A 17,403-nucleotide genomic window follows, 5' to 3' on the forward strand; every position below is an offset into this window, starting at 1 on the left:
ACAGGGATGTAGCTTAAGCCCCACCCTCTTCAACATATAAATTGGCGAGGGCGCTAGAACAGTCTGCAGCACCCGGCCTCACCTTACTAGAATCTGAAATCAAATGTCTACTGTTTGCTGATGATCTGGTGCTTCTATCTCCAACAAAGTAAGACCAAAATAATGGTGTTCCAAAAAAGGTCCAGTCGCCAGGACCACAAATTCCACCTAGACACCTTTGCCCTAGAGCACACATAAAACTATACATACCTTGGCCTTAACAACAGCGCCACAGCTAACTTCCACAAACGAACGCCCTGAGAGACAAGGCAAAAAGGGCCTTCTATGCCATCAAAAGGAAGATAAAATTTGACATACCAATTAGGATCTGGCTAAAAATACTAGGATCTGGCTAAAAATCAGTTATAGAACCCATTGCCCTTTATGGTTGTGAGGCCTGGGGTCCACTCACCAACCTATAATTCACAACATGGGACAAACACCAAAGTTAAACTCCGCATGCAGAATTCTGCAAAAATATCCTCTGTGTACAATGTAAAACACCAAATAATGCATGCACAGCAGAATTAGGCCAATACCCGCTAATGATCAAAATCCAGGCAAAAGCTGTTAAATTCTACAACCACCTAAAAGGAAGCGATTCCCTAACCTTCCATAACAAAGTCATCCCCTACAGAGAGATGAACCTGGAGAAGAGTCCCCTAAGCATGCTGGTCCTGGGGCTCTGTTCACAAACACAAACAGACCCAACAGAGCCCCAGGACAGCAACACAATTAGACCCAACCAAATCATGAGGAAACAAAAAGATAATTACTTGACACATTGGCCCTAAACAGAGAGTACACAGTGGCAGAATACCTGACTACTGTGACTGACCCAAACTTAAGGAAAGCTTTGACTATGTACAGACTCAGTGAGCATAGCCTTGCTATTGAGAATGGCATACAGACAGACAGACACAGACAGACAGACAGACAGACAGACAGACAGACAGACAGACAGACAGACAGACAGACAGATACATGGGCCTCAGATCCACATAGGGGAAAGATGAGACCTAGAGGGGGGAAAAAGCACAGCGTTCCCCAATAGAGTGTTCACTTTGTCTGTGCGTCGCCTCTTTCTGTTATTCCTCCCATCTCTTTTTCAACTGTAATTCAGACGAACTGTCCTCAGGTGCTACCTCTCCAATACAATATGGTTAGCAAAACGTTTGTCGGTTTAAAAACAAACAAATTAGCCTCAGGTCCAACCTGAAGAATTTATCTTCCTCCTTGTCCTCCCTCCTGCCTTCTGAGCAAAGATGGCCCAGTTTTCAGCATATTCTTTGTAGGCCTACAAGTCCCTAGGGTGCCCTTTAATGTTTTCTCCACAGACTCTGCCCCAGGGATGCATGGGTATTGTAGTCGAAGCCCCATGGGTGCCTCAAACTGTGTTTAGATAAAGCTGACAGTACAGTCATGCACAAAGCACAAAGAACATTCACATTGCCATCCCTTCCCAGAGGTCATTTGGTCTTAGATGAAATATCTCTTCTGCCAGTATAGGGATTCTGGGTGTGCAGTCCCATGGTTAGTATTTGTCATTGGGCACACACCCATACACCCACATACGCCAAGTTTCTCTGGTGAGCTATATGTTTGTCTTTCTAAACTAGTGGATTGGGAGATGTTCCATATCAGAAGTGTTTAACCTCTCAGCTAAGAAATGCAAAGCACCTTTTCAGGCAGTCACCGCACAGTAATGTGGCATAGGGGGTGCACATGCACGGTAAAGGGGCGCCAGAGACATACGTTACATTTAAAAGGTCAAAGAGCATGAGTGGACAGGTGGGAAGGGGAAGGTAGCAGTGGAGATGAGAAAGGGAGTCAGGGATGTCTTTTGATACACATCAGGAAGTTTCCCCTTGGGCTCTCACTCTACCCATGTTCCTTTATGTGCTCTCATTGTGTGGGATTGGTAGAGATAAACACATCCACATTCTGACATTCTCTTTTCATGTTCGCACACAAGCGCACACTGGTGTGTCCTCAGAGGAACTCGACCTCACTTGCTGCTCTTCCTTTCCAAACACTTCCACTCAAATACAGATGACACAATACTCTCAGCCACTGATCAAATTGTACCAGCCTAGACACGTTTATCTGCATAGAAACAACAGTTCAATTGAACATGTGAAGGTGGTTGAACATTTTCAAAGACATCAACTCAATTTTCATGACATGCCGTCTCCTAACCTAAGGCAGTGGAGCTCTGTTCTTCCCAATTAAACTCTGGCACAAACAATACAGTATACGTACTGTGCATACGTGACATATGCCTGAAAACCATTGTATTTTTCTGCCCTGGTAGTGTCTGTGGTCACAGTGGAGAGGAGGGGGATGTAACTGTGCTTGTGTGGGAGGAGGGGAAGGAAGTGGGTGTCTCCCGATTGCTGGTAAGCCAGACAGAGTGGAAGTCGGGAGGGGGTTAGATGGGAAGTGGTGGATGAGTGTGGCCCCTCTAAGTGAAATGTGCCGTGGTACTGCGGCACTGAAAACCACAGATTATTTTTTGGACGGCTGAGGGGTTGTGGGAGAATGTCATTAATCACCCATCCGCGGATCGTTCCTCAACCCCCCCACTCCCCTCTCCTCACTCCCCGCTTTCCCCTCCCCACTGTCACTATGCTGGGATCTACCCTGCAACGAGAGCGAGAGAGAGAGAGACAGAGAGAGAGAGAGCGAGAGAGAGCTATTTAATTCCATTTTCACTCTAGGACTCTAGGACCTCGTCATGATCCCTATCCAACTCTGCATACATATACTCAACCTGGGAACAATCCTGTCACAGTCTCTCCCCAGTTCATTCTGCCTGAATGCGATGTGGCCCACTTGAGCTGTGAATAAATGGTGTTGAAAGGGTATACGGCGAATGTATGTAAACAGGTCATGGTGAACAGACGCTGGGAGGGCCAAGCGGTTTTGTGTGTATGTGTCGGTTTGCATGTGTATATTCGTGTGTGTGTGTGTGTGTGAGCATGTGTATTTATGCAAGTGTGTGATTAATTCATACACTCTCTAATCTAATCGGATGGCTGTAGGGGTATTTGCATTTATGAGTGTGTGCACGTCTTCTCATGAGAGTTGGGATCGCACAACCCAAATGCTTATGTCCAAGATGAAAAAAAGATGGCTAAAACAACAGGCATTATGTGCTTTCGAAAGGCTTAGGATAAACCCTGGTGGTAATCAAGACTGTTCCGCATTGACTCTTCCATGGCTGTCCCTTGATTACCTTTTAGCCTTATACTTTGTTGTTCTTCTGTCTCCTTTCGCCTCCTATTTCTGTCTTAATCCTCCTAATTTAATTCTCCCTTGATCCTCTCTCTTTCCCTTCATTCCTCTCTGTCTCTCTCTCTCTCTCTCTCTCTCTCTCTCTCTCTCTCTCTCTCTCTCTCTCTCTCTCTCTCTCTCTCTCTCTCTCTCTCTCTCTCTCTGTGTGTGTGTCCACAGCTGCAGTCGTTCCTGCAAGTGAACGTCAGCCAGGTACACGTGGATGAGTGTGCCAACACAGACTGTGGCGGCAGCGGCGGCTGCTCCAACGTGCTGAGTGTCAGCGATACGCCCACTGTGGTGGATTCTGGGAGCATGTCACTGGTGTCGGTGACGGTGGAGTCCACAGCAGTATGCAGCTGCTCCGGGAGAGAACATGTCCACAAGATTTGCTCTTCCTATCCCAGAAACCCTTGCTTCAACGGGGGCATCTGTGTCGACACTCCGAGCGGGTACAGGTGAGAAAGTCATAAGTCATACCACCTGCAGTGAAATGTTCACACAGGGGTAGGGGTTTAATTGTGTTTACAGTTGTGTACGGGTGAGCGGAGGTGTCAAAAAGCAGCAGATAGGCATTGGCAGCCTGACCTTTTAGCACCAGGGTGGGGGAAGGGGAGGGAAGGCTCAGATCTGTTGTTTCACTGTTGAGGTAGTGATGGTTGCCTGGAGTCGGCAATGCTTTATAAATGAGAGTCAGGGCTATGTGTGGAAGAGGAATCAATAAGTCAACTAATACTTCAAATCTCGCTAGAGGGACGAAACTCTTTGAAAGTATTTGCCAAAAAAAAACGGGCAAGCAGAGCCGTGTGCGCTCGCTTGTTCGCTAGCTCGCTCACACAAATGCCGTGCTGGTGCTGAATGATAGATCAAGTGAAGTTTTCAAAAGGATCCAAGCCCCCCCCCCCCTACCCCCCCTTTGTGAGTCTAATCACTTCACCTCCAAGACTTCTCACAAGTATGAGGTACACCGCTTATAGCCTTTTTCTCCAATTATCCAAAACCTACAATGCTAGCGATTTTTCATCACTGAGTAAATACACCTAAACAGAGAGAATGGGACTAACACTCCATTTTACAAGGGGGCTGAGGGGGGTTAATGGTGAGGAGGAGAGAGTGCAGCAAAGTCATTTGGTACCGGGTTGGGGGGTGAGGGATCGGGTTAGACATCCAGAAAACTTAGTAGAGGCTGTTTAAATAACCTTGTTAGCCACACCTGATTATTCTGCTTCATCTCTAATTGGACAGAGTTAACCATGTCCACTGGTCTCACCTCTCTCTCTCTCTCTCTCTCGCCGGCCAGGCTTTTGATGTCTTTCCGACCTGGGCTCAGCTCACTGCTGTAATCCCAGCGGTGGTTGTTTAGGAGAGAGGCTTTAGCTTCAAGAGTGAGCTCTGCGTTCTACAGTACAGCAGCCATATGTCTGGCGCCTCTTGTACCTCTCTCCCCCGGTGCCTCTCTGTTTTTTGGTTCCCTGTTGGTCGTCCTGAGTGAATTTCCTCGTTGTGCTCTGAATGCCTGAGCGAGCTCAACGTCAAGCTAAATACTTCTGGGATGGTGTTGAGGAGGAAGGCTAAATGCCGCCGGTGATGTGGGGGGAATTTTCTTTAATCTAATGATCTTTGTGATTAAAAATGCAAAGGAAATGAACACATCAAAAATGCCAACCTGGCCGCTACACCAGAGGAGGTATTTAAAAGGGAATGATGCATGTTTTATCATAGGTCTGTGTATGTTTTTGTTAGGGTGTTAGCAATGTGGAAGTGCACTTAAATAACAGTACACCAACAATTTAATGAGAGATCGAGATCATTTAAAAAAACATATATATATTTCATCTCTGAGAATAATTCAATGGATGTTTTGTGCACAAAGCTCATTACTAAAGTGTCTGATTAGGAATTTTCTAATCTGACCTCTCTAGGTGGTTCTGTATGGAAATGGTCTTTCTGGGCATGGTGTCAGTTAAACTGCTGTACCGAAGCAAAAACTGTAGGAGCAGTCAAAACCGTGCTTCTAGACCAGAAACCTGGCCCCTTGGTGGAGACACATAAACCACTACACGGCTGTGTGTATGGTCTAAACTCTGTGAGCAGAATCAGACTCACCATATTTACTAAGACACTGCTCTGGTGAGGTGTTCCTCCTGTGGACTTCACTTGTGCAGACATACGATCCCACAGACGGCAACACAGCCACAGATGATACTTCAGTTGGTGCAAGCTGACAAACCTATAACGTTAGTCTCCAGAGAGAGAGAGAGAGAGAGAGAGAGAGAGAGAGAGAGAGAGAGAGAGAGAGAGAGGGGGAGAGAGAGAGAGAGAGAGGGAGAGAGAGAGAGAGAGAGAGAGAGAGAGGACGCACACCCACCCTGTGCAAACACACACATCAAAAGTCCCTCGTTTGAAATCCACTGACATTATTAGTTCATATTCAGAGGTAATCTGCCGCTGCTTTGGTGTTCATGTCTAGATAGGAGGTGTATATGGATGTTCCTGAAAGAATTTGAACATATGCCCAAATGCTCTTACTGGAATTGTCCATCCAGCTTCCCTTTGAAACACGAAAGGAGGGGGAAGTTAATTTTGTTCTCTGCTTTTTAATTAAAAGAAGAAAGTAAACCCAGGATTTGTGTCTAGTTGGACGTGCTAAGCGTGTAATGTGCCTCGCCATTGGTCCGTACCAGAATGATTTATGCAGCCAACCTAGAGTTAATCCCAGCTCTCTCTCTGTTGCAGACACATTGGCTTTTTACAGCTGAGCTAACATTGCCAGTTTGGCCCAAACACAGGATAAAGTTGTTGATGTGTCAGATCATAAGAGCCTCCCTGTTGATGACAAGTTGTCCTTGTAGAACTCACATCCTTCGGCTTAAAAGTCAAGAACATAAAAAGCTGTGAATGTAGCGATCAATTAACATGTTAATAGAAATTCCTCACATTATACGTATTCAAGTCTGACATTTCTGCGATTATTGTTTCCACTAGAGAATCATTTTATAACTGAATAGGGCAGAGGTCAATGTCTTCCTCTGCAGGCTTGGGTGTGTGAAACCATTCAAAGATGAATGCAAGCTTGGTAATAGATAAGAGACAGAGGCAGTGGACGGTTGCTGTGCAGAGCAGAGAGCCCTGGCCTGGTTTATCACTCGGCTTTGAGCGCACAGATGTAGAACTGCAAAAAATACGTAGAGATCCCCAGCGACACAGCGCAGAGATTTAAGATTTAAGAAACAACATGTAGATAATCGTGGCACCAGGATTAATAGTGGGATTTGAAAATGGAGGGCAGGGGAGATTACTTGGTCCCTTTCAAACGCTAACAAATAACATCCCCGTGTGCAAGCAAAGAACAGGAAATGAGCAAAGAGAAAAAAGCTCAAGTACAGTAAGAGGATTGGGCTGAAATCATGCTCCTGATTTCTCTGATGGGATAAATGAGTGAGATGAATTGTTTCCAAATGGAGAGATAAGGTAGGTCAAGTTTCCAGTGTATTGTCTTCAATCCCCTATCTTTACATCTCCTCCTCTCTCTCTACAGTAATATCTCTCCTGCTTTCTTTTCCATAAGTGATCCCTCCTTTGTACGTTACTGTCTGTCACTCTGGGAGATATGTTCATGTCTTTGATGGTCCGATGGTCTGATGGAGTAATACTAGCCTTGTTTTCTGCTTGGGGCCTAGTCACACTAAGCTGTGACCATGTGCGTACACTTCCTCCCATTCCATGTGTGAGTGGTTAGGTAGACGCATGGCTCCAGCGTAACCACATCCAGATATCACTGGTATCAACTTCCTGCCTCTCCACAATGAGATGGCCTTGTAGTGTGACTATAGGATCCTGTTTGGTAAAACGGAGCCTACAGGACCTTCATCAGATCCAGTGCTCCTAGAGCTCCTAGGCACAACTTCCTTCCATTTCTCTGCGTCATGGTCGGGATACCATGTTATTAAGCAACAGGACAGTCTGACACGCGTGCTGATCAAATCAAATCAAATGTATTTATATAGCCCTTCGTACATCAGCTGATATCTCAAAGTGCTGTACAGAAACCCTGCCTAAAACCCCAAACAGCAAGCAATGCAGGTGTTGACGCACGTTGGCTAGGAAAAACTCCCTAGAAAGGCCCAAACCTAGGAAGAAACCTAGAGAGGAACCAGGCTATGAGGGGTGGCCAGTCCTCTTCTGGCTGTGCCGGGTGGAGATTATAACAGAACATGGCCAAGATGTTCAAATGTTCATAAATTACCAGCATGGTCAAATAATAGGTCTGGGACAGGTAGCACGTCCGGTGAACAGGTCAGGATTCCATAGCCGCAGGCAGAACAGTTTAAACTGGAGCAGAAGCACGGCCAGGTGGACTGGGGACAGCAAGGAGTCATCATGCCAGGTCATCATCATGGTCTTACGGCTCAGGTCCTCCGAGAGAGAGAAAGAAAGAGAGAATAAGAGAATTAGAGAGAGCATACTTAAATTCACACAGAACACCGGATAAGACAGGAGAAGTACTCCAGATATAACAAACTGACCCTAGCCCCCCGACACATAAACTACTGCAGGCTGAGACAGGAGGGGTCAGAAGACACTGGGGCCCCATCCGATAATACCCCCGGACAGGGCCAAACAGGAAAGATATAACCCCACCCACTTTGCCAAAGCACAGCCCCCACACCACTAGAGGGATATCTTCAAACACCAACTTACCATCCTGAGACAAGGCCGAGTATAGCCCACAAAGATCTCCGCCACGGCACAACCCAAGTGGGGGTGCCAACCCAGACAGGAAGATCACATCAGTGACTCAACCCACTCAAGTGACGCACCCCTCCTAGGGACGGCATGAAAGAGCACCAGTAAGCCAGTGACTCAGCCCCTGTAATAGGGTTAGAGGCAGAGAATCCCAGTGGAAAGAGGGGAACCGGCCATGCAGAGACAGCAAGGGCGGTTCATTGCTCCAGAGCCTTTCCGTTCACCTTCACACTCCTGGGCCAGACTACACTCAATCATATGAAGAGTGATCACTGAAGAGATGAGTCTTCAGTAAAGACTTAAAGGTTGAGACCGAGTTTGCGTCTCTCACATGGGTAGGCAGACCATTCCATAAAAATTGAGCTCTATAGGAGAAAGCCCTGCCTCCAGCTGTTTGCTTAGAAATTATAGGGACAATTAGGAGGCCTGCGTCTTGTGACCGTAGCGTACGTGTAGGTATGTACGGCAGGACCAAATCAGAGAGATAGGTAGGAGCAAGCCCATGTAATGCTCTGTAGGTTAGCAGTAAAACCTTGAAATCAGCCCTCGCCTTGACAGGAAGCCAGTGTAGGGAGGCTGGCACTGGAGTAATATGATCAAATTTTTTGGTTCTAGTCAAGATTCTAGCAGCCGTATTTAGCACTAACTGTAGTTTATTTAGTGCTTTATCCGGGTAGCCGGAAAGTAGAGCATTGCAGTAGTCTAACCTAGAAGTAACAAAAGCATGGATACATTTTTCTGCATCATTTTTGGACAGAAAGTTTCAGATGTTTGCAATGTTACGTAGATGGAAAAAAGCTGTCCTTGAAACAGTCTAGATATGTTCGTCAAACGAGAGATTAGGGTCCAGAGTAACGCCGAGGTCCTTCACAGTTTTATTTCAGACAACTGTACAACCATTAAGAGTAATTGTCAGATTCAACAGAAGATCTCTTTGTTTCTTGGGACCTAGAACAAGCATCTCTGTTTTGTCCGAGTTGATCTGCACTAAAAGCAACGTTCACCACCTGCTGTTGTTCCAGTGCATCCTCATCCTCTCTCTCCTATAGTATAATAATAACGTACCCCATTTAGAAGATACTTTTATCCAAAGCGACTTACCGTAATGCGTGCATACGATCATGCGTGCATACAGTCATGTGTGCTCCTCTCTCCTCTCTCTCTCTCTCTCTTTTTGCTACGGTGTGTCTTCTAAACTTTGATTACTGCGCCTGGTTATTAGAAGAAGCATGTCATTGTGTTTGCGCACGGCCCGCCTGCCTGTTTCACTCCTCCCGCATTTGCATGTCTGCCAGGTGCCAGGGGGGACTATCATTTCTGACAGTCTCTCCTTTTCAATCTGGGTTCAGAGCACAGACTGGGAAATGGGAAAGACTAAATGCAAGAGTGTCGGATGTGGCAGCCAGGAGCTCTTCTCTCTCCCTTCGCAGCACACAAATGAGAGAGGAACGAAACGAAGGGAGCATGGCTGCCTGGAAGACTATTATTAGGCTGCTGTGAGTAGGGTGATGGAGAGGGAACCGGCTTAGAAAATAGCTGGGCTTCTGACTAAACTAACTAGAGAAAGCCACACTTGATTGATGCCGCAGGATTGCCTGTGTGTGTGTGCCAGCTATATTAGCAGTCTCCACAACAGGTGGATACAGTGGGGTAGTGTGCGTGTGTCTGTGTGTGACAAAGGAGGAATGAATGAAGGAAAAGGGGATGACAGAATAACCGGAGGGAGGAGTGCAGCTGTGCTCGGTTGCTACAGTACGTCTGACAGAGAATGTTGTTACTAGTGATGGATTCTCCCTATGGTACGGCTGATAATAAGAACATCTGCATGAGATGCGGAGTGAATCTCTCTGAAGGGAATCACTGGAGGCGAAAACAGTAGTCTGAGAGCAAGACAGACAGAGAGAGAGAGAGAGAAAGCTGAAATATAGTGTTCTCCAGATTGTGAGGAGTCCATGGGGGCTAATATAGACTACTAGATGCTTAGTTGGGATGTGCACTCACAATATTTAGTAATAAGGGTTGTTATGCAATTGAGAACAACTAGAAGCAAATTGTGTGTGTTGTGTGTGTGTGCGTGTGTGCGCGTGCGTGTGTGTGTGACTGTTGTGTGGTTAAGCAGAAGCAGGCCATCCCATCCCGGCCTCTGCAGGGAGATCCTGATAGAGCAGTCTTGTGTGATAGATGAGGTGAAAAGATGAAATAACTACATTGCTTTATATTATCATTTTTTTGGTGATGTTCCTCTTCCTTGTTATCTTGCCCTAGATGCCAGTGCCCTACGCAGTTCGAGGGGCCAGAGTGCCAGCAGACCAAACACAGTTTCCATGGCAACGGCTATGCCTGGTTTCCTCCCATAAGGCCTTGCTTCGAGAGCCATCTCTCCCTGGAGTTCATCACGGAGGTTGCAGATGGTCTGCTGCTCTACAGTGGGCCCCTGGCCCAGCTACAGCCCTGGGACCTCGAGGACTTCATGGCCATAGGTACCCATCCACTTATCTACTCACAGAGGAGGGGGACAGGAATATAGGATAGGGCAGAGACAAGATGTGTTAGGGGGAAGGGATGGGAAGCGCATGCCTGCGTCAGTGTGTGAGTGCTGGTAATTGTGTTTTCAGTACACAGTGATGGTCAGATAGAGATAGGAAGGTTGCATGAGGAAGAAATTGTCCTGTCTGGATTTGCTGGTTTAATATGAACGTTTAGAGACTGCTAAGGTTCTTTTTAACATGGATATTTGTTGTGCCAATCCTGCCAAATTAATTTGGGGGTGGAGGGGTTTCTTTGAATGGGGTTCAGCATCAGCCTACACATAGCTCCAGAGGCCTTTAATTGAGTGTACACTCGGTGGTAAAGACTGATTTCAGTCTGTTTGTGTGTGTTTGTTTGTGTGTGTGTGTGTGACAGCATCAGGTCTTTAGGGGTTAATGAAGGGGCTCATTATGAAAGTAAAGGCTTATTTGTCATTCATTCCAGAATGTAATTACAATGGGGTGTACATATTTAGAGCTTTAATGAACTTGTTTAGCTATATGGACGTGCTTAGCATCCATTCTTGAAGTTGAGGTCCAGAGTAAATAACATGTGATGTTTGCGTGTACGTGTTTGTGGCTCCATTTCATATTATGTTTTGAGTATTAGCACTCGATTCAATGCTGGAAGACATTTTGTGTGTGCGTGCGCGCACCAGTGTGTATGAATGCGTGTGCGCGTGTGTGTGAGTGTGTGTTTGAATGGAAAACAAAAGAGAAAGGATACAGTAGAAGATTCAAGCATCAAGTTTCAACGTTTTTTTAGCCACGTGCACAGGACATTCGTGAGTCTCGACAGTCTCAAGTCTGAAGTCTCAACAGGCTAAAGGCTGCAGTCTCAAAACGATGCATAGTCAGTGTGTTGTACTGTGAAGGTCAAACGAAATCAAACTTTATTTGCCACATGCGCCGAATAAGTGTAGACTTTACCGTGAAATGCTTACTTAAAAGCCCTTAACCAACAGTGCAGTTCAAGAAGAAGAAAATATTTACCAAGTAGACTAAAATAAAAAGTAATAATAAAAGTGACACAATAAGAATAACAATAACGAGGCTATATACAGGGGGCACCGATACTGAGTCAGTATGTGGGGGTACAGGCTAGTTGAGGTAATCTGTAGATGTAGGTGGGGGCGAAGTTACTATGCATAGGTAACAAACAAACAGCGAGTAGCAACAGTGTACTAGGTCAATGTAAATTGTCCATTGGCGATTTTTATGAATTGATAGTTTGTTGGTGATGTGGACACCAGGGAACTTGAAACTCTCGACCCGCTCCACTACAGCCCAGTCGATGTTAATGGGGGCCTGTTCGGCCCGCCTTTTCCTGTACTCCACGATCAGCTCTTTTGTCTTGCTCACATTGAGGGAGATGTTGTTGTCCTGGCACCACACTGCCAGTTCTCTGACCTCCTCCCTATAGGCCGTCTCATCATTGTCGGTTGTGTTGTCAACAAACTTAATGATGGTGTTGGAGTCGTGTTTGGTCACGCAGTCGTTGGTGAACTGGCGAATACAGGAGGGGACTAAGTATACCCCTGAGGGGCCCCAGTGTTAATAAGGATCAGCATGACAGACGTGTTGTTGCCTACTCCTTACCACCTGGAGGCGGCCCGTCAGGAAGTTCAGGATCCAGTTGCAGAGGGAGGTGTTTAGTCCCAGAGTCCTTAGCTTAGTGATGATCTTCGTGGGCACTATAGTTTTGAACGCTGCGCTGTAGTCGATGAACAGCATTCTCACATAGGTGTTCCTTTTGTCCAGTTGAGAAAGAGCGGTGTGGAGTGCGATTGAGATTGCGTCAACTGTGGATCTGTTGGAGGGGTATGCGAATTGGAGTGGGTCTAGGGTGTCCGGGAGGATGCTGTTGATGTGAGCCATGGCCAGCCTTTCAAAGCACTTCATGGCTACTGACATGAGTGCTACTGGGCGGTAATCATTTAGACAGGTTACCTTCGCTTCCTTGGGCACAGGAACTATGGTGCTCTGCTTGAAACATGTAGGTATTATAGACTCGGTCAGGGAGAGGTTGGAAATGTCAGTGAAGACACTTGCCAGTTGGTCCGCGCATGCTTTGAGTACACGTCCTGGTAATCCGTCTGGCCCCGCGGCTTTGTGAATGTTGACCTGTTTAAAGGTTTTGTTCACATCGGCTATTGAGAGCGTTATCACACAGTCGTCCTAAACAGCTGGTGCTCTCGTGCATGCTTCAGTGTTGCTTGCCTCGAAGCGAGCATAAAAGGCATTTAGCTCATCTGGTAGGCTTACATCACTGGGCAGCTCGAGTCTGGGTTTCGCTTGGTAGTAATAGTTGTAATAGTTTACATGACATCCACAGTCATGTAAACTGACATCCACAATAGTTTTCAAGCCCTGCCACATCCGAAGAGCATCAGAGGCGGTGTAGTACAATTCAATCTTAATCCTGTATTGACGCCTTGCTTGTTTGATGGTTCGTCTGAGGGTATAGCGGGATTTCTTATAAGCGTCTGGATTAGTCTCCCGCTCCTTGAAAGCGGCAGCTCTAGCCTTTAGCTAGATGCAGATGTTGCCTGTAATCCATGGCTTCTGGTTGGGATAGGTACGTACAGTCACTGTGGGGACGACATCATCGATGTACTTAATGATGAAGCCGATGACTGAGATGGTGTATTCCTCAATGCCATTGGATGAATCGCGGACCATATCCCAGTCTGTGCTAGCAAAACAGTCCTGTAGTGTAGCTACCACGTCATCTGACCACTTCCGTGTTGAGCAAGTCACTGGTACTTCCTGCTTTAGTTTTTGCTTGTAAGCAGGAATCAGAATATAATTGTCGTCAGATTTGCCAAATGGAGGGTGGGGGAGAGTATGCGTCTGTGTGTGGAGTAAAGGTGGTCTAGGATTTTTTTTCCCCTGGTTGCACATGTGACATGCTGGTAAAAATTTGATAAAACTGATTTATGTTTGCCTGCATTAAAGTCCCCGGCCATTAGGAGCGCCACTTCTGGGTGAGCATTCAACGCGTACTGTACATGTTGAGGTAGAGAGAGAATAAAAAGTATGGAGAGAGAGTTTAGGAGCTGTAAGATGCGGAGTGGGGCAGACGGTATTGAGCTGCGGATGGAGTCAGAGAGAGTTGGAGTAGGAGAAGATAATACACAGTGAGACATGGAGTGAGAGGCTGAGATACTTGGTTCGGAGTGGAAGAGTGTGTATGAAGGAGATGTGTAGACAACTGTCCAATTGCAGGAGGGAGAGATGACAAGAGTGGAGAGGGCAAGTAGAGACGGCTGAGACTTAAAGGGAGAAACAGACAACAACAGTTCAGCCCAATGTCTCTATATTACTCTCTCAAACAGACACACACACACACATACCCCTTACTCTCACCCACAGGTTGACTGTGTTAAACCTTATTATTTCTAGTTGTATAGCAATGCAACCTATTAAACCTTATGATTTCCCACTGCTTCCCGGGCCGGATCTCCTTATTAAAGATGTTGAGCGGCTCGCTGGCTGCCTCCTGCAGCCCTGCCCACTCACTGTCTGTTTTCCGCCGTGCAGCGCTGTTTATCCCCCCCATGGTCCATTGTGCCCAGGCATCACCACCACTAATGTAACATAGCACAGATCTGCCTCTGCAAAACGCCCCTGCATGTCCTACATTCTCCCTGTTCCCCTGGGATTAAAGGCCCAATGCAGCCATTTGTACAGTATATCAATTTCAAATCATTTCTGGGTAACAATTAAGTGCCGTATTGTAATAGTTTTCCATTAAAATGGTAAAAAAGAAACAAAAATAGCTTTTTAGCAAAAAACGACTGTATTTCTCAAGCAATAATTTTGCTAGGACTGTCTGGGAACTGTCTGAGTGGCGAGGGGGAAATTGAAAACTAGCTGTTAGTGGCAGAGAGGTTTGGAACTCTCTTTGCTACCAGGGAGGAAGGGAGTCTTTGGTTCTGCTTGTTAACTTTTCCATGGCTCATAGTCCTTTGTCCCCGTCTGATGTGGGTCAGATTACAACCACTATGTGCTTCATACTGAAAGCATTATATTGAGTTATGGTTGTGTATAGTGTAGGTTTGCAGGACATATGGAATTTTTTAGAGTGCCCATTGGTCTGTCCTCACCTCTAAATGTAATCTGTGTTATATTTCTCTCTAAATCACACCAGAGATCTAGACCCCATCTGTGCTGTCTCCTGACTTTGACCGCTGACCTCTAGGTCTATTAATCTGACTGGTACGCGGGAACACGATTACGTCCAGTGAGCTCATTGTTAAATGAGTCTCATTATTGTGAACGCTCCCTTCTCAAGGGTACGAGCCATGGGGCTGAGCTTGTCCAATCAATAGACAAATTAACCGGACAAATTAAATGTGGGTGATTACGGACTCCTGCAGAATGGGAAACAGGCTCTCAGGGCTCGGCTGGGGATCCAGTTTACACCTCGTTGCCAGGAGTTGCATTCAGCTCCAAGGAGAGAGCAGAAAAAAATGTCATCACTCACTTTGTCTCATTCTGACCTGATGGCAGCCTATTTATCATGCTTTTAATATGTGGAATTCAAATTGTCTTAATAAATGCAACTCAAAAGCCAGATGTTAAAAAAAAAAAGATTGAGTAATGGTATGGAAAGTAAATGAATGGAATGGTCATTTGCTGGCAGCATATAAGCCAATTTATAACAGGCAAGGTTATTGCATTTTTTTCTGCCCGTATTAAATAGAATCATAATATCCGGCTGAAAGTAAAAAGCATCTCAGGCATTTTGTATTTTGCTTTTTTAAATTTTTTATCTTTTGCTTTATGCGGTACTAGTGTTGGTGGTCTCAGAAAGAACTGAGAAACAGGCTGACTAAAAATACACACACACACACACACGTGCAGACACAACATCTGGCAGATGAAAGCGAGCAGAGAGATACAGTTACCTACTGAGTGTGACGCGCACATTATGGTCAATTTGCAGAAACCTGTTTCACAGTCTTTTAGCGCTGCACCCGTTTCAAATATCGCTTTAATGTTTAGGTCCTGTTTCCTGGGGGTATGGGGTTGTTTGCTGACAGTCAATTTATATTAAAGGCACCACAGTCACAGACACTCTTTCTCTCTTGCTGGGCTGCTGATTTGTATATACAGAGTGATTTGTAATGCTGTTTATGCAGTCCATATGGTTACTGCCTCAAACATATCCCCTTCAGGCCTTCAGAAGAGCAATTTTTCAAATTTAAGCGCCATGCTATGGGGGCCATGCTATGCGGGCTGAGACCCTCTGGCTTCCCCCTCACCAAGACGCTCGACAGGGAAGATTAATCTGCAGGGATGTCGAGGAGGAGACCATGATGAATAAGGGATGAGGAGGGGAGAAGTCCGCCAACCGGAGTTTAAGAGCAGAATCTTGTAGTAACCTGAGGACACCCGGGCGTACTCTCCCTATCCAAGATCATTTGATACGACACAACATAAAGCCCATTTGGCCTGTCTTCCCACACCTTTTTTTGTTAACTAGACAAGTCAGTTAAGAACAAATTCTTATTTACAATGACGGCCTAGGAACAATGATGGCCTGTCTTGTTCAGGGACAGAACGACAGATTTCTTTTTTTTTACCTTGTCAGCTCAGGGATTCGAACTAGCAACCTGCCTGACCAACACAGCCCAGCCTGTCCATGTGTGTGGAAGTTCTCCTCTCAGGCACTCAGCACCACTCTCCTCTCCTTCCCTCTCTCTTTTCATCTCAACCAAGCCTCCACCATTCAAGCCTGTCATCTCTTTTCTCCTGAAATGTCACGTCAGTCCCAACAAGGAGGGTCGGGGACCCTTGTCAGACGCAGATAGCCTGTGGGACAGTGTCAATCTCCTGCCTGAGGGTGGTGGCCACTGTGGACCTTTCAAATGAAAAGGGCTTTTCACTCAGGCTTAGGCTGGGCTCTGTACATCAGTGACTTACTGCTAGCTCAAAGTTATCTCTGTCTGAGCACAGGTTGCCTTCTGGGAATCCACTGTGAGAACACTGCAGAGAGACAGGTGGGAGAGGGAGAAAGAGAGAGAGAGAAAAGGTTGGGGGTATAAAAGAGAAAGACATGACAAGCCAGATAGTGAGTGTCATGGAGAGAGGCAGGGCGTAAGAGAAGGTAAAGATAAAGACCTAGAGAAGAGGGAGAACTACCCTCTCTGTTGAAAACAGAGCATTTGCGAGCCTAGAAAATAGAGCAACGTGGAGTTTATATTTACAGCACTGTTCTCTCCTGAACTCTTAGACTGTGGATGTCATGTTGATTTACGGAGAAACAGTGGTTGGTTGACATCTTGTTTACCCACAATCCTTTGCAAATGGTATAAAGCATACAATGAGTCTTAACTGGTTCATTAATTTTTAATTTCCCATTTGACTAAGTCAGAAAATAGAATAACTTTGTAATATGTGTATTATCTTATGGGGGGCATAATTGCATAGCACCAGGCACTGTTGTAATCCTTATTTTGGAGTGAACTAGGCAAGTCAGTTAAGAACACATTCTTACTTACAATGATGGCCTATCAAAAGGCAAAAGGCCTCCTGCGGGAATGGGATAAAAAATGTAAAAATAAATATAGGACAAACACACATCACGACAAGAGAGACAACAAAACACTACATAATGAGAGACCTAAGACAACAGCATTGCAAGGCAGCAACACATGACAACACAGCATGGTAGCAACAAAACATGACAACAACATGGCAGCAACACAACATGGTAGCAGCACAAAACATGGTACAAACATTAATTGGGCAAAGTCAACAGCACAAAGGGCAAGAAGGTAGAGACAACAATACATCATGCAAAGCA

At 45.8% G+C, this 17,403-nt stretch overlaps 1 protein-coding gene across 1 annotated transcript in view; it reads left to right on the forward strand.

Annotated features, from left to right (window-relative positions):
- The window catches only part of LOC139412407 (neural-cadherin-like), a 185,887-nt gene that overhangs the window by 139,586 nt on the left and 28,898 nt on the right, over positions 1-17,403 (forward strand). Inside the window, exons 22-23 of the mRNA XM_071159210.1 lie at positions 3,496-3,773; positions 10,327-10,541. Of these exons, the coding sequence (XP_071015311.1) occupies positions 3,496-3,773; positions 10,327-10,541 (493 nt within the window). The remainder of the gene's footprint in view (positions 1-3,495; positions 3,774-10,326; positions 10,542-17,403) is intronic.

This window comes from Oncorhynchus clarkii, chromosome 6 (assembly GCF_045791955.1).
Source record: "Oncorhynchus clarkii lewisi isolate Uvic-CL-2024 chromosome 6, UVic_Ocla_1.0, whole genome shotgun sequence".
NCBI lineage: Eukaryota > Metazoa > Chordata > Actinopteri > Salmoniformes > Salmonidae > Oncorhynchus > Oncorhynchus clarkii.